We start from the raw sequence: 13042 nt of genomic DNA on the forward strand, positions 1-13042 counted from the left end.
ATTGGTGAGAGAGAATTAGACGATAACTGGAATACGATGTTGGTGGTAATTCGAGAGAAATATCGAAAGCTTTTGTTGACCTTTTATTTCTTTTGCCTTTTTTTTCATTTAATTATTTATTTTTCTTGTAAACCCCAAGTTGCCGTAATTAGAAAAACGAGTCTGAGAAAACGTAGATATTATTATTATTATTATTATTATTATTATTATTATTATTATTATTATTATTATTATTATTATTATTATTATATGAACTATCGCCAGAAAAGCGAGTAATGAAAAAAATAGAAAAGATAATATTTAAGATTAATTCGCTGAATTTTGCCTATTTATTCAACAGAATTTGTTTAAAAGTGGATCTTCTTCCAAAATATTATTATTATTATTATTTTATTATTATTATTATTATTATTATTATTATTATTAATTATTATTATTGTTGTTGTTGTTATTCTTATTATTATTATTACTTATTATTATTATTATTATTATTATTATTATTATTATTATTTAATTTACTTACATTTTTATCTGTTTACTTATTGATTCCTTTACTTTTCTATTTAAATATGAATGACGTGTCGTTTCTGTTTTTCCTATTACCGTCTGTTACTATTTGAAATGAACACCATATTCTTTGGAAGCTTAAATTTCATGTCAGTGGCTCCTGTGGGCTTCTTCCTTATTACTATTATTATTATTATTATTATTATTATTATTATTATTATTATTATTATTATTATTATTATTATTATTATTATTGGCAACTAAAAGGCACAGTAGTGTTGAAAATATATTTTTTGTACAATGCTAAAATTATACTTATATGTATATATATATATATATATAATATATATATATTATATATAATATTCAAAAAACACTACTGTGACTTTTAATAGTAAATATTACAACCTCGTTACGGAGGTTACTTAGATCATTATTATTAATATTATTATTATTATTATTATTATTAATTATTATTATTATTATTATTATTATTATTTTATTATTATTATCATAAAATTCCTCGATTACTTTTTATTCAACCATTTTCCGTCCTGTTACGAAAGAGAATCATCGTATAAAGATTGCATTGACTTACTATCGCAATAGTAATTACCGCCTTAAAAAAATGTATTATTATTATTATTAGCAGGGACATTCCACGATTAGTGTTATTTCGTCCACTTTCCGCCCTGTAAAAAAAAAAAAAAAAAAAAAAAAAAAAAAAAAAAAAAAAAACGAGATTCTGTAAAGATTGTATTGGCTTTTAATATCGCTTTGCAGACGTTTCTCAAGATGGGTCTTTTTTCCTGCTCTGCCATAAAGAGAAGAATGTTTCTGAATCTTCAGTGAATATAGCATTTACTTTCAGATTTCAAATCTCTCTCTCTCTCTCTCTCTCTCTCTCTCTCTCTCTTCTCTCTCTCTCTCTCTCTGTAGAGATGCCTGCGGGCCACATGACTATCCTCGATGGCTCCAAAACAGTTTTTATAATTATACCCTATTGTGTCTTTTGTCTTTTAATTCAATAATGATGGGATAGGGCGCGATGCCCCCCATCCTCCCTTCCCCTTCCCCTTCCATGCCAGACTATCCAGCCACCCTCTGCATGAATTGAGAGAGAGATGAGAATTGGGAAAATGGGAGGGGGAAGTGAGGGGGGGGGGGGCTGTATGTCACAAGAAGGAGGGTTGTTTGAATTTATAGCCTAATCATGGGTTTTAAGGGTTAGGTCGGGAGCTGATTATTTCGGCCACTCTGACGTCATGCCGTTTGTGACATTATTTGTTGCCCACTCGGAGATGACTTGGGGCATCCAGTCATTAGTTTACCGGTCATAGATAACTGTGAGGCCGAGTTGTTGGTTGTTAAGTTATTTGTCATAGTGAGATCGGTCTAAACTAAGTTTTTACTTCCCCGGTTTTCACTGTGACGTCATACCGGTTTACTTGATCAGTCTCAGCGGTCAAAACAGTCATTGCTAAAGCTTTCGATAACTGAGCCATTGGCAACTGTTGTTTGTGAGTTAAAATGCCCCAAAGAAAACAACTGAGTTGCCCTGACATCACTTTTTTGTTTGTTTGAATAAAAAAAGAATAAGCTTTTGCCATAACAGCCATGTAACGAAAGTTTGCATGTCAAAATAAACTGACCATCAATATTTAAATGAAATAATTCCTAGTTGGAGAGAGAAGAGAAGAAGGAGCGGCATGAGAAGGGAGAGAGAGAGAGAGACGAGAGAGAGTTATTCAATTTGATATAGCACAATAAAGGAAGAGCTGACGAACAGGAGAAGGGGAAAGAGGCCATTTCATTTGGGATACAGAGAGAGGAGAGGAAAGAGAGAGAGAATGAGAAGAGAGAGAGAGAGAGAAGAATTTTTTGTTTAGCAATGCGTTTAAATCGCATCCGCATACACAAAAATATTGTGGGAGTTGTAATCTTGCCTCACTTCCAAACATGGCTGCCTCGTGTGATATTGTCGCCGCCGGGTTTCGTCTGGTTCTTCACAAGATCATAGTTGGATTGGATGTTGTTACACATAATCGTATTATTCGTGGACATTTTTTTATATTATAAATTCTATATCATATATATATTATATATATATCTATATATATTTATTAAAAACTATCTATATATATAAATATATATATATATATGTATGTGTGTATATAATATATGATAACATATATACTAATTATATATATATAGTATATATATAATATTAAACTTATTCTTTTTCCTCCTGCAGATTACCTTCACGTATGATGGACCAAGTATCAAATTCTGGGTACTTATTAACTTTATGTTTATTTCCAATTAGTTACTTTTGCTTCCTTTCTCCGTAACTGCTGAAGGTGCGAAACGGTGTAGTACCTCGTTCTGGAGGTTGTTCATGTAGCCGTATGTGTATTTTTCCCTCTAAAAAAAACACAAAAAAAACACCCATTTCCGTGGGTTGTCTTTCAATCTTATGGCCTTGAACAGTTTTGAAAATAGATCCGTTACGGATTCACGAGATCTGCTCGTAAGGGAAGGGAACAGGAATATATTTTGGAAGGAATCATCTGTCATAAACCAGGCACGGAATAATATATATCTATATATATATATATATATATATATATATATCATTATTATATATTTATCTAATATATATATATATATATCTCTATATATATATATATACGTATATATATATATATAGTATATATATATTATATATATATTTATATATATATATATATATATATATATGCATTAAGCTACAAATGTCCTTTAATATCCAATTCGAGTCGATAATGTCACTGCAGTCCTGATTTCTTCTCAGTTCGTCCGCTGGTTTGAATCCCAACAGGAGGACGAAATTATTATCAACTCCAAAATTTCCCCTTCGGTTAACATATATGAAAATATATTAAGTCCGTGGTAGAGCGAATTGGATATTAGAGGACATTGTAGTTTAATGCATGTATATGAATCACGGTGATGTGATAAGAATTCATATATATATATATATATATATATATATATATATATATATATATATATATAGTATTCTTATATGCAAACAATTAACTTAAAGAAAGCACCGTAACATGCCTTAACATTCTATGCGAAATAAAGTCACAATACATAGGTAGATGTATAATATTTATAGTCTTTATTGCTCAAGAGATTTTACCTTTTGTACGTAGTAGTCTCTTCTGCATAATATAACTTGGATAATAGAAGATTAAATGGAACTTTGTGAGAAATAAGCAAGCGTCCCTGGACCCTAATACAATTATAATAGTGTAATAATATCTAGATATCTTTAAAGCGCCTCTGTGGCGTGATCGGTATGATCTTGACCTGCCACCAAGGTGGCCGCGAGTTCGATTCCCGGACATTCCACTAAGGGGGTTAGAGATGTGTATTTCTGGTGATAGAAGTTCACTCTCGACGTGGTTTGGAAGTCACATTAAGCCGTTGGTCCCGTTGCTGAATAACCACTAGTTCTATGCAACGTAAAAACGTCATACAAACGAACAAACAAATCTATATTTCTTTACTCCAGGAATGTATATATTCCCTTGCAAATATTTAATATCTATATTTGATTCTCTACTGGAAACATTATCTACAAATGACGCATTACTGATTTTATTTTATTTTATTTTATGTTTTATCATTTATTATTTATTTTTGATTTATTGTGATCTTAATGTGTAGTCGCGATTTGTTGTATTATATCCTTTATTTGCAGTTTCACGTTTCTTCGGTTATATATGCCTCGTATTCTACTCTATTCTATTGGAAGGTTTGAATAATTGCAATGAATGATTTCTGCAAAGAAGCGTATTGGCATATGTTTTTCTATTCGTAATGATAATAAATTGAAGGAGAGGGCGATTAATTTTCCTCTTGGCTAATTATTCGCTTTCACTCTGGCCATTGTTGGTTTCACATCTGTTAATTATTCGTTTTCACATTGCCTAATTAGTTTTAACTTTTTCTAATTAATCGTTTTGACATTGGTTAACTACTATTCGTTTGTTTGATTGGCCAAATATTCGTTTTCACAATGATTAATTATTTGTTTTCACGTTGGCTAATTATTCGTTTTCATAATGGCTAATTAGTTTTCACATTGGCCAAATATGCGTTTTCACATTTGTTAAATATTCGTTTTCACGTTGGCCAATTATTCGTTTTCACATTGGTTAATCATTCTTTTTCATTGGCTAAACTATTAGTTTTCACATTGGTTAATTATTCGTTTTCACATTTGTTAATCATTCATTTTCACTGGCTAAACTATTAGTTTTCACATTGGTTAATTATTCGTTTTCACGGGGGCCAATTATTCGTTTTCACGGGGTCTTATTATTCGTTTTCACATTGGCTAAATTATTAGTTTTCACATTGGTTAATTATTCGTTTTTACAGGGACCAATTATTCGTTTTCACATTGGTTAATTATTCGTGTTCCAATGGGCCAATTGTTCGTTTTCACAGTGGCTAATTATTCGTTTTCACATTGATTAATTATTCGTTTTCATATGGGTCAATCACCCTTTTTCCCACTGGTTAATTATATTAATGGAAGATGTAAATGCGCTAAGGGTAGATCTGATATGCGAGGGAAGAAATGAAACGAGTATATAAATGGTGTCGCACATTATTACATGCCCATGAAATGTAACACTGTCTAAACCAGCCTAACTTGACCTGTGTCACAAAGTAGTCGTGTTATTGTTCTTATTCAGGTGCCATTCAGACCTCACACAATATTGTTGTTGTCTTTGCTATTTGAATTCAGCAACTGCTATTGTTATGAAAATTACATTTTTATGTCGTGTATCGAAATTGTGTATTATGTATTTCCTTCACTAAGTATATCCCCAGTATATGGCCCTGAGCTCAAATAAAGGATATTATTATTATTATTATTATTATTATTATTATTATTATTATTATTATTATTATTATTATTATTATTATTATTATTGCCGATTGATACCAGGGCTTTCATCGGAAGAATTAGTAACTTTTAGCATTTTTTAAAAATATTTATTATCTTCTCTTGGGATCGACAAAAGTCTAGGATGTTAGGTATAAGCATTTTTGTAATGTTTTACATTGTAACGTTTTGGGTGATCGTTTTTATGTTATGTGGGCACTTAATATTCAAATGGCTGGTTATTTGGTTATATGTAACGATTGGTAATAATAATAATAATAATAATAATAATAATAATATAATAATAATAATAATAATCTAATAAAGAATACCTCGCGAAGCTCACTCAGCGTTATTACATATGAATTTTTGTTATGTGGTTATTTTATATTTGAGTTCATGAATTTTTGGTTAGTTGTGTAAAATTTTGTGTGCATTATGAATAATAATAATAATAATAATAATAATAATAATAATAATAATAATAATAATAATAATAATAATAATATCTCACGAAACTTCGTGAGATATTATTATTATTAGTGGCGTGATCGGTATGGTCTTGACCTGCCACCTCGGTGGCCGCGAGTTCGATTCTCGGGAATTCCATTGAGGAGTTAGAGATGTGTGTTTCTGGTGATAGAAGTTCACTCTCGAAGTGATTCGGAAGTCACGTAAAGCCGTTGGTCCCGTTGCTGAATAACCATTGGTTCCATGCAACGTAAAAACACTTTACAAACAAACAAACACTCGGCATCAAAACATCAACAGAACCCCTTATAGATAATAGGTCGTCGGGGGCGACCTCTGTCGGCACAAACGAGCAGCCCTCCCATACGCAGATTTTCTAATTATGACACCGTGATGAGATTTGTGGTCCGCCGACCGCATAAAACTTGAATCCCTTTGACCGCAAGACCAGGTCGATACAAGATCCATCCTCCGGTAGACCTGATCTAGTCCTATGGGGCTCGATCGCCCGCCTTCCAGACCCGGAGTTTTCTCACGAGTGTTACCAAGCCACTGACATCCGATACTATTATTAACTGGATCGCGGTGCTGCTGCTGCTGTCGGGAATCGTGGCAGGAATATCGAGGCTGGCTTTGAATCGTTTTGTCTGAAATGGGTGCTTGATTGAGTGATTGATTGATCTTTCGTTTAATGCTGAGTTTTGCTTCTGCCATTGATGTCGACTTTATGACCCTGTGGTAGGGGTTTAAGAATACGTGTCGTAAAATACGACTTAAAGGAGAGCTGTTGCCTTGCAGTCTGACTTTTTAGTCAAAGGCTGGACCCACTGCCAATAATTGTGGAAACTGCTACCTTGCAGTCTGGCTTTTGAGTAAAAGGCTAGGCCCACTACCAATAACTGTGGAAACTGCTGCCTTGCAGTCATACTTTTTAGTCAAAGGCTAGGCCCACCACCAATAACTGGAAACTGCTGCCTTGCAGACATACTTTTAGGTCAAAGGCTGGACCCACTGCCAATAACTGTGGAAACTGCTGCCTTGCATCATACTTTTTAGTCAAAGGCTGGACCCACTGCCAATAACTGTGGAAACTGCTGCCTTGCAGTCATACTTTTTAGTCAAAGGCTGGACCCACTGCCAATAACTGTGGAAACTGCTGCCTTGCAGTCATACTTTTTAGTCAAAGGCTGGACCCACTGCCAATAACTGTGGAAACTGCTGCCTTGCATCATACTTTTTAGTCAAAGGCTAGGCCCACCACCAATAACTGTGGAAACTGCTACCTTGCAGTTATACTTTTTAGTCAAAGGCTAGAACCACTGCCAATAACTATGGAAACTGCTGCCTTGCATCATACTTTTTAGTCAAAGGCTAGGCCCACCGCCAATGACTGTGGAAACTGCTGCTTTGCAGTCATACTTTTTAGTCAAAGGCTAGGCCCACCGCCAATAACTGTGGAAACTGCTGCCTTGCAGCCATACTTTTTAGTCAAAGGCTAGGCCCACCGCCAACAACTGTGGTTGATGACAGGAAGGGCATGCGGTCGTAAAAAACCCTTTGCTAAACAATGAACCATGCCTGATGTAAGGAAGGCAGTGGAGAAGGCGCATCAGGCAACCGACCCCTTAGTGTAGGGATAAAGGTGGGAAAGAAGATTGATGCCGACTTTATGGTGCTGTTGTTCCTAAGTCAAGAATAACTATAGAGGAAATATATTGACGATCCTTTGACTGGTGTCTGAAACTGATTGGTTGATCAGGAATAAAAAGATAAATAAATAAATAAATAAATCTCGTAGAAGGGTAGTGCTGTCAGTGCACTGCAGGCATTACTTGACGTTGTTTGCGGCGTCCCCTCGTCCCCTAGTTGCAATCCCGTTCATTTCTTTTACTGTGCCTCCGTTTATATTTTCTTTCTTCCGTCTGGTTATTTCAGCAACATTTTCAGCGCTGAATGACTTCATAGGTCCCAGCGCTTGGCCGTCGACCTAAATTATATATATATATATATATATATATATATATATATATATATACTATATATATATATATATGTATATATATATATATATATATATATATATAAGTGTGTGTGTGTATATAGTATAATGTATATACATGTTTAAGATAGTATAGAAATAAGCCGCAACCGGTCAGTATTTACAATCAGTTTTTCATTTCCCTGTTGTGTATATATATATGTATATATATATATATATATATATAAATTAATATATATATATAATATATTATATGCACCTTTATGTGGTATATTAATATTATATATATATATATTATATATATATATATATATATATATATCATATATATATATATATATGATATAGCTAGTGTGTGTGTGTGTCTGTGTGAACAAACCTCACAGTATAATTAGAACCTTGCAGTCGGTTCCATTTGTCATTGCTACTGTGCTGAGGAACCAGCGGCTACCGGTTTTGCTTTGTGCCCCTTCTCGTTAATGAGTGGAACGCCAAGGAATGAAGTCGCCAGTTCAGTTCAGCTTGGCGCTTGAGACCAGACGTGTCAGACCTGCGGCTTTATCGAAAAGCATCAAGTCATTTTCGTCACAACATCTCTGCGATGTTTTCATGGGACTGAAGCCTCTCTGATAGGGAATCGGAATATTTTAATGGGACTGAAGCCTCTGATGGCGAAGCGAAATAATATTTTGATGGGACTGAAACTTTGATGGGACTGAAAGCCTCTCTGACAGCGAAAATGAATATAGGATCTTCACTGTGCTTTCATTGTAATAATTATATATAATTTGCAATTAATCCAAAATGACGACCGATTGGCACAGGATATTTTCTAACGCGTTATAAAATCCCTTCCGTATGTCCTCCGTATGGAGGTAGCGTCGTCAGTGCACCTCACGTGGCGCAATGTAGGCATTACATAAGGATCTTTACAGCGTCCCTTCGGTCCCAAGCTACAACATCTTTTCATTCCTTTCACTGCACCTCCGTTCTTATTCTCATCCATCTGACTTTCCACCCTCTCTAACAATTGTTACTGTGAGGTTTTTCTCCTGTTACACCTTTCAAATCTTCTTACTGTTAATTTCCGTCTTAGCGCTGAATGGCCTCATAGGTCCCAACGCTAGGCCTTCGGCCTAAATTCTATATTCTATTCTATTCTGTCATTCCGTATGTCTGTTAATGCTTTACGGTACTGCTTATGGTAAATATCACTAGAAATTTCACCATATGGTTGGTAATGTGTTAAAAAAAATTTTAGCGACCGTAAGTCATTACGAAGACAGCTTTTTATTTTATTTTATTTTATTTTATTTTATTTTATTTTATTTATTTTTGTTTTTACGGAAGTAATGACTATTGTATGGTTGTGAAATTATAGAAAGCTGCTGTTATGGTGTTGTGTTTGGTGCGTAATATTTCTGCTACTGAGCAATAAATATTATTATTTCCTCCACTGATGTTACTGTATCGTTACACCTTTTGAGCTTATTATTATTATTATTATTATTATTATTATTATTATTATTATTATTATTATTATTATTATTATTCTGTCTTTCCCAGTTTGAGGCTCTCTCTCTCTCTCTCTCTCTCTCTCTCTCTCTCTCTCTCTCTATGCATTTGTAATGATGTATTTTCATCCAAGCTCATAAAAATTTTACATGCTAATCTTTTTAGCTTATCATTATCATTATTATTATTATTATTTTTTTGCTCTATCACAGTCCTCCAATTCGACTGGGTGGTATTTATAGTGTGGGGTTCGTTCCGGGTTGCATCCTGCCTCCTTAGGAGTCCATCACTTTTCTTACTATGTGCGCCGTTTGTAGGATCACACTCTTCTGCATGAGTCCTGGAGCTACTTCAGCCTCTAGTTTTTCTAGCTTCCTTTTCAGGGATCTTGGGATCGTGCCTAGTGTTCCTATGATTATGGGATTATTATTATTATTATTATTATTATTATTATTATTATTATTATTATTATTATATTCTGTCTTCCCGTTTGAGACTCTCTCTCTCTCTCTCTCTCTCTCTCTCTCTCTCTCTCTCTCTCTCTCTCGCTCTCTCTCTCTCTATGAATTTGCAACTATGTATTTTCATCCAAGCTCATACTCATTTACTTCATGATCTTATAATTATTAATTCTGCCATTCTTTTTAACAGCATTTGCTTAAAAGAGGGTCTTCTACCAATTAGTATTATTATTATTATTATTATTATTATTATTTTATTATTATATTATTATTATTATTGTTGATTTTCTGTTCTTTCCCGCAGTTGGAGGTTGACGGCGAAGGTGATGGCGGTGGATCGAAAGCGCTCTTCCTGGAGAAGGTTCGGCAGAGCAACGCGGCGTGCCAGTCGGGGGACTTCGAGACGGCCGTGGCACTCTACACGGAGGCCATAGCTCTCGACCCCCACAATCACATCCTCTACTCCAACCGCTCGGCCGCCCACATCAAGCTCGCCAAGTTCGCGCACGCCCTCCAGGATGCCACCAAGGCGCGCGAGCTCAACCCCAAGTGGCCTAAGGTAGGCGCGGGCGTCCTTTTTTTTTTCTTTTTTGCTTAGCCTGTCCCTTTGTTTTGTTATAATCAGTCGTCGTTGATCGTAGTACTATAGTAGATTCACATCAACCGTGCATTTGATGTCTAGGCCAGTCCCTTACGACGCTCCTGATTGGCTGTTGATAAGCCAATCACAGGGCTGGAAACTCTCAGTCGCTTTCGAGGCTTTCACATTGGTAGGATCTATCTTCCATCTCTCCGAGGGATACGTCTTTCATATCCCTCAGGAGAGGTGGAATATACATCTTGCCTATGTGAACTCTCGAGAGAGACTGAGAGTTCCCAGCCCTGTGATTGGCTTATCAACAGCCAATCAGGAGCGTCGTAAGGGACTGGCCTAGACATCAAATGCACGGTTGATGTGAATCTACCATAGTACATTTGCTGTCTTTCCTATCTCACTTCTTTATATCCTGTGGCATTTCGGGGAGTTCTCGACTTCTATATTTCCTGTTATTCTGGGGGGGAATTCTCGCTTTATTACCCGAGTCATTTGTCTCAGGGGGAGTTTTTACTTCTTTATTTCCTGTGTCATTTTCTGAGAGTTCTCACTTCTCTTATTATGAATCATGTGTCATTTGGGGAGTGCTCAACTTCGCTATTTTCTGTGTCATTTAGGGGAATTCTCACTTCTTTTATTTTCTGTGTCATTTAGGAGAGTTCTCACTTTTTTTATTTTCTGTGTCATTTAGGAGAGTTCTCACTTCTTTTATTTCCTGTGTCATTTGGGGGAGTTCTCACTTCTTTTATTTTCTGTGACACTTGGGGAGTGCTCAACTTCGTTATTTCTTGGGTCATTTGGGGGCGTTCTCATCTCTTTTGTTTCCTGTGTCATTTAGGGAGTGCTTAACTTCTTTATTTTCTGTGTCATTTTTTCTGGAGTTCTCACTTCTTTTATTTTCTGTGTCATATGGATGAGTTCTCATCTCTTTTATTACCTGTGTCATTTTTGGGCATTCTCAGCTTCTTGATTTCCTGTGTCATTGGGGAAGTTCTCACTTCTTTTATTTTCTGTGACACTTGGGCGAGTTCTCAAGTTCTTTGTTTCCTGTGTCACTTGGGGGAGTTCTTGTTTCTGCATTTCCTGTGTCATATGTGGGCGTTCTCAACTTCTTTGTTTTCAGTGTCATTTGGGTGAGTTCTCACTTCTTTCTTTTCTGTGTCATTTGTCGTTGATGGCACTTCTTCATTTTCTATGTCATTTGTCGCAGATGACGCAACGTCAGTTTTCCTACCAATCTCAAGGTGGAGTTCTTCTAGACTTTATCTTTTGCTCCCACTCTTCTTCTCTGTTATCTTCTCATAACGTAATTGTCGTGTCACGACTCTCTTATCGTTCGTGTTTCACGTGTTCTTGAAAACACAGTCATTTGCTTTCAATGAGTTCATTGTCTTTTCATTACATAATTGGTTATGTACTTCTATAAGGTTTCACGTTCTTCACCTTTTTCTCTTTTAACGTTATTTAAACTTTTCTCACGGTGTAATTTGAGAAACTAATATGAAAAAATGTTTTTTCTCATAATTGTTTAGGATGTCTGTCTTCATACCGCCTTTGATAGAACCTTTTTAATCGTGTCTTCTTTAGTTTGTAAATTAATTTTTAGGTTTTTTATTTTATTTTTGCACAACTTACATTCATTGTTTACATGTTCATATTTTAGCTATATGAAAATTCCTCCTGCCATTGTGTTTGTCTGTGTTGTTTTTTTATTTATTTTTATTTTTTTTATTTTTTTGCTGTGAAACTTTTTTAGGTCCTTTTCATCTACCTCACCTCAAAAGCATCTGGTTATCATCGTCCATTCTGTCCATCTCGAAATATTCTAAACCTTCCTTTCACTTACGCTAACTTTTTTTTTTTTTTTTTTTTTTTTTTACCACGTTGCGTGCACCATCTCTGCATTTCCATGTACCTCCTACCCTACGATTTCCACACATTTCTCACATTATCAGTTTTTCTTAAGCCTACGTACTCAGCTAAGGCTTTCAGTCACTTCCAACATCCACACATCGCCTGCCTCTCTCTCTCTCTCTCTCTCTCTCTCTCTCTCTCCTCTCTCTCTCTCTCTCTGGGAATCTCAAGTTTTTCACCCCATATTTTCCTTTAACCTCTACACTCCATAACTCTCGCGTCTCATCAGCGTTACCCGTGAACTTTGACCTGTCTTCCAGAGACAGGTGTCAGTTACCACGCAAAGTGGGAGAGTCATTTCACACTCCTATTTTTTTCCATTTAAGGTCGACGTTAATGAGTTTTCTATTTGGCTAGAATTCTTCCACGTTGCGCCTGGTGTTTTCACACGTTCGTATACCATACACACACGCGCGCGCGCGCACACACACACACACAAACACACACACACACACACACACACACACACATATATATATATATATATATATATATATATCTATATATAAAATTCGAAAAGCACGTAAAAGTGAGTCCTCTAAATTAGCTTGGAGTTCTAGTATAAAAATAAGTGCATTCGTTCAGTCAGTACAGAAATTCTAACAAATTAATCGGTAACTAAATCAGGAATT

At 35.3% G+C, this 13042-nt stretch overlaps 1 protein-coding gene across 1 annotated transcript in view; it reads left to right on the forward strand.

Annotated features, from left to right (window-relative positions):
• The window catches only part of LOC135226581 (tetratricopeptide repeat protein 28-like), a 371921-nt gene that overhangs the window by 12776 nt on the left and 346103 nt on the right, over nucleotides 1–13042 (forward strand). Inside the window, 1 exon segment of the mRNA XM_064266268.1 lies at nucleotides 10206–10460. Within this exon segment, the coding sequence (XP_064122338.1) occupies nucleotides 10206–10460 (255 nt within the window).

This window comes from Macrobrachium nipponense, chromosome 14, assembly GCF_015104395.2.
Source record: "Macrobrachium nipponense isolate FS-2020 chromosome 14, ASM1510439v2, whole genome shotgun sequence".
Lineage (NCBI taxonomy): Eukaryota > Metazoa > Arthropoda > Malacostraca > Decapoda > Palaemonidae > Macrobrachium > Macrobrachium nipponense.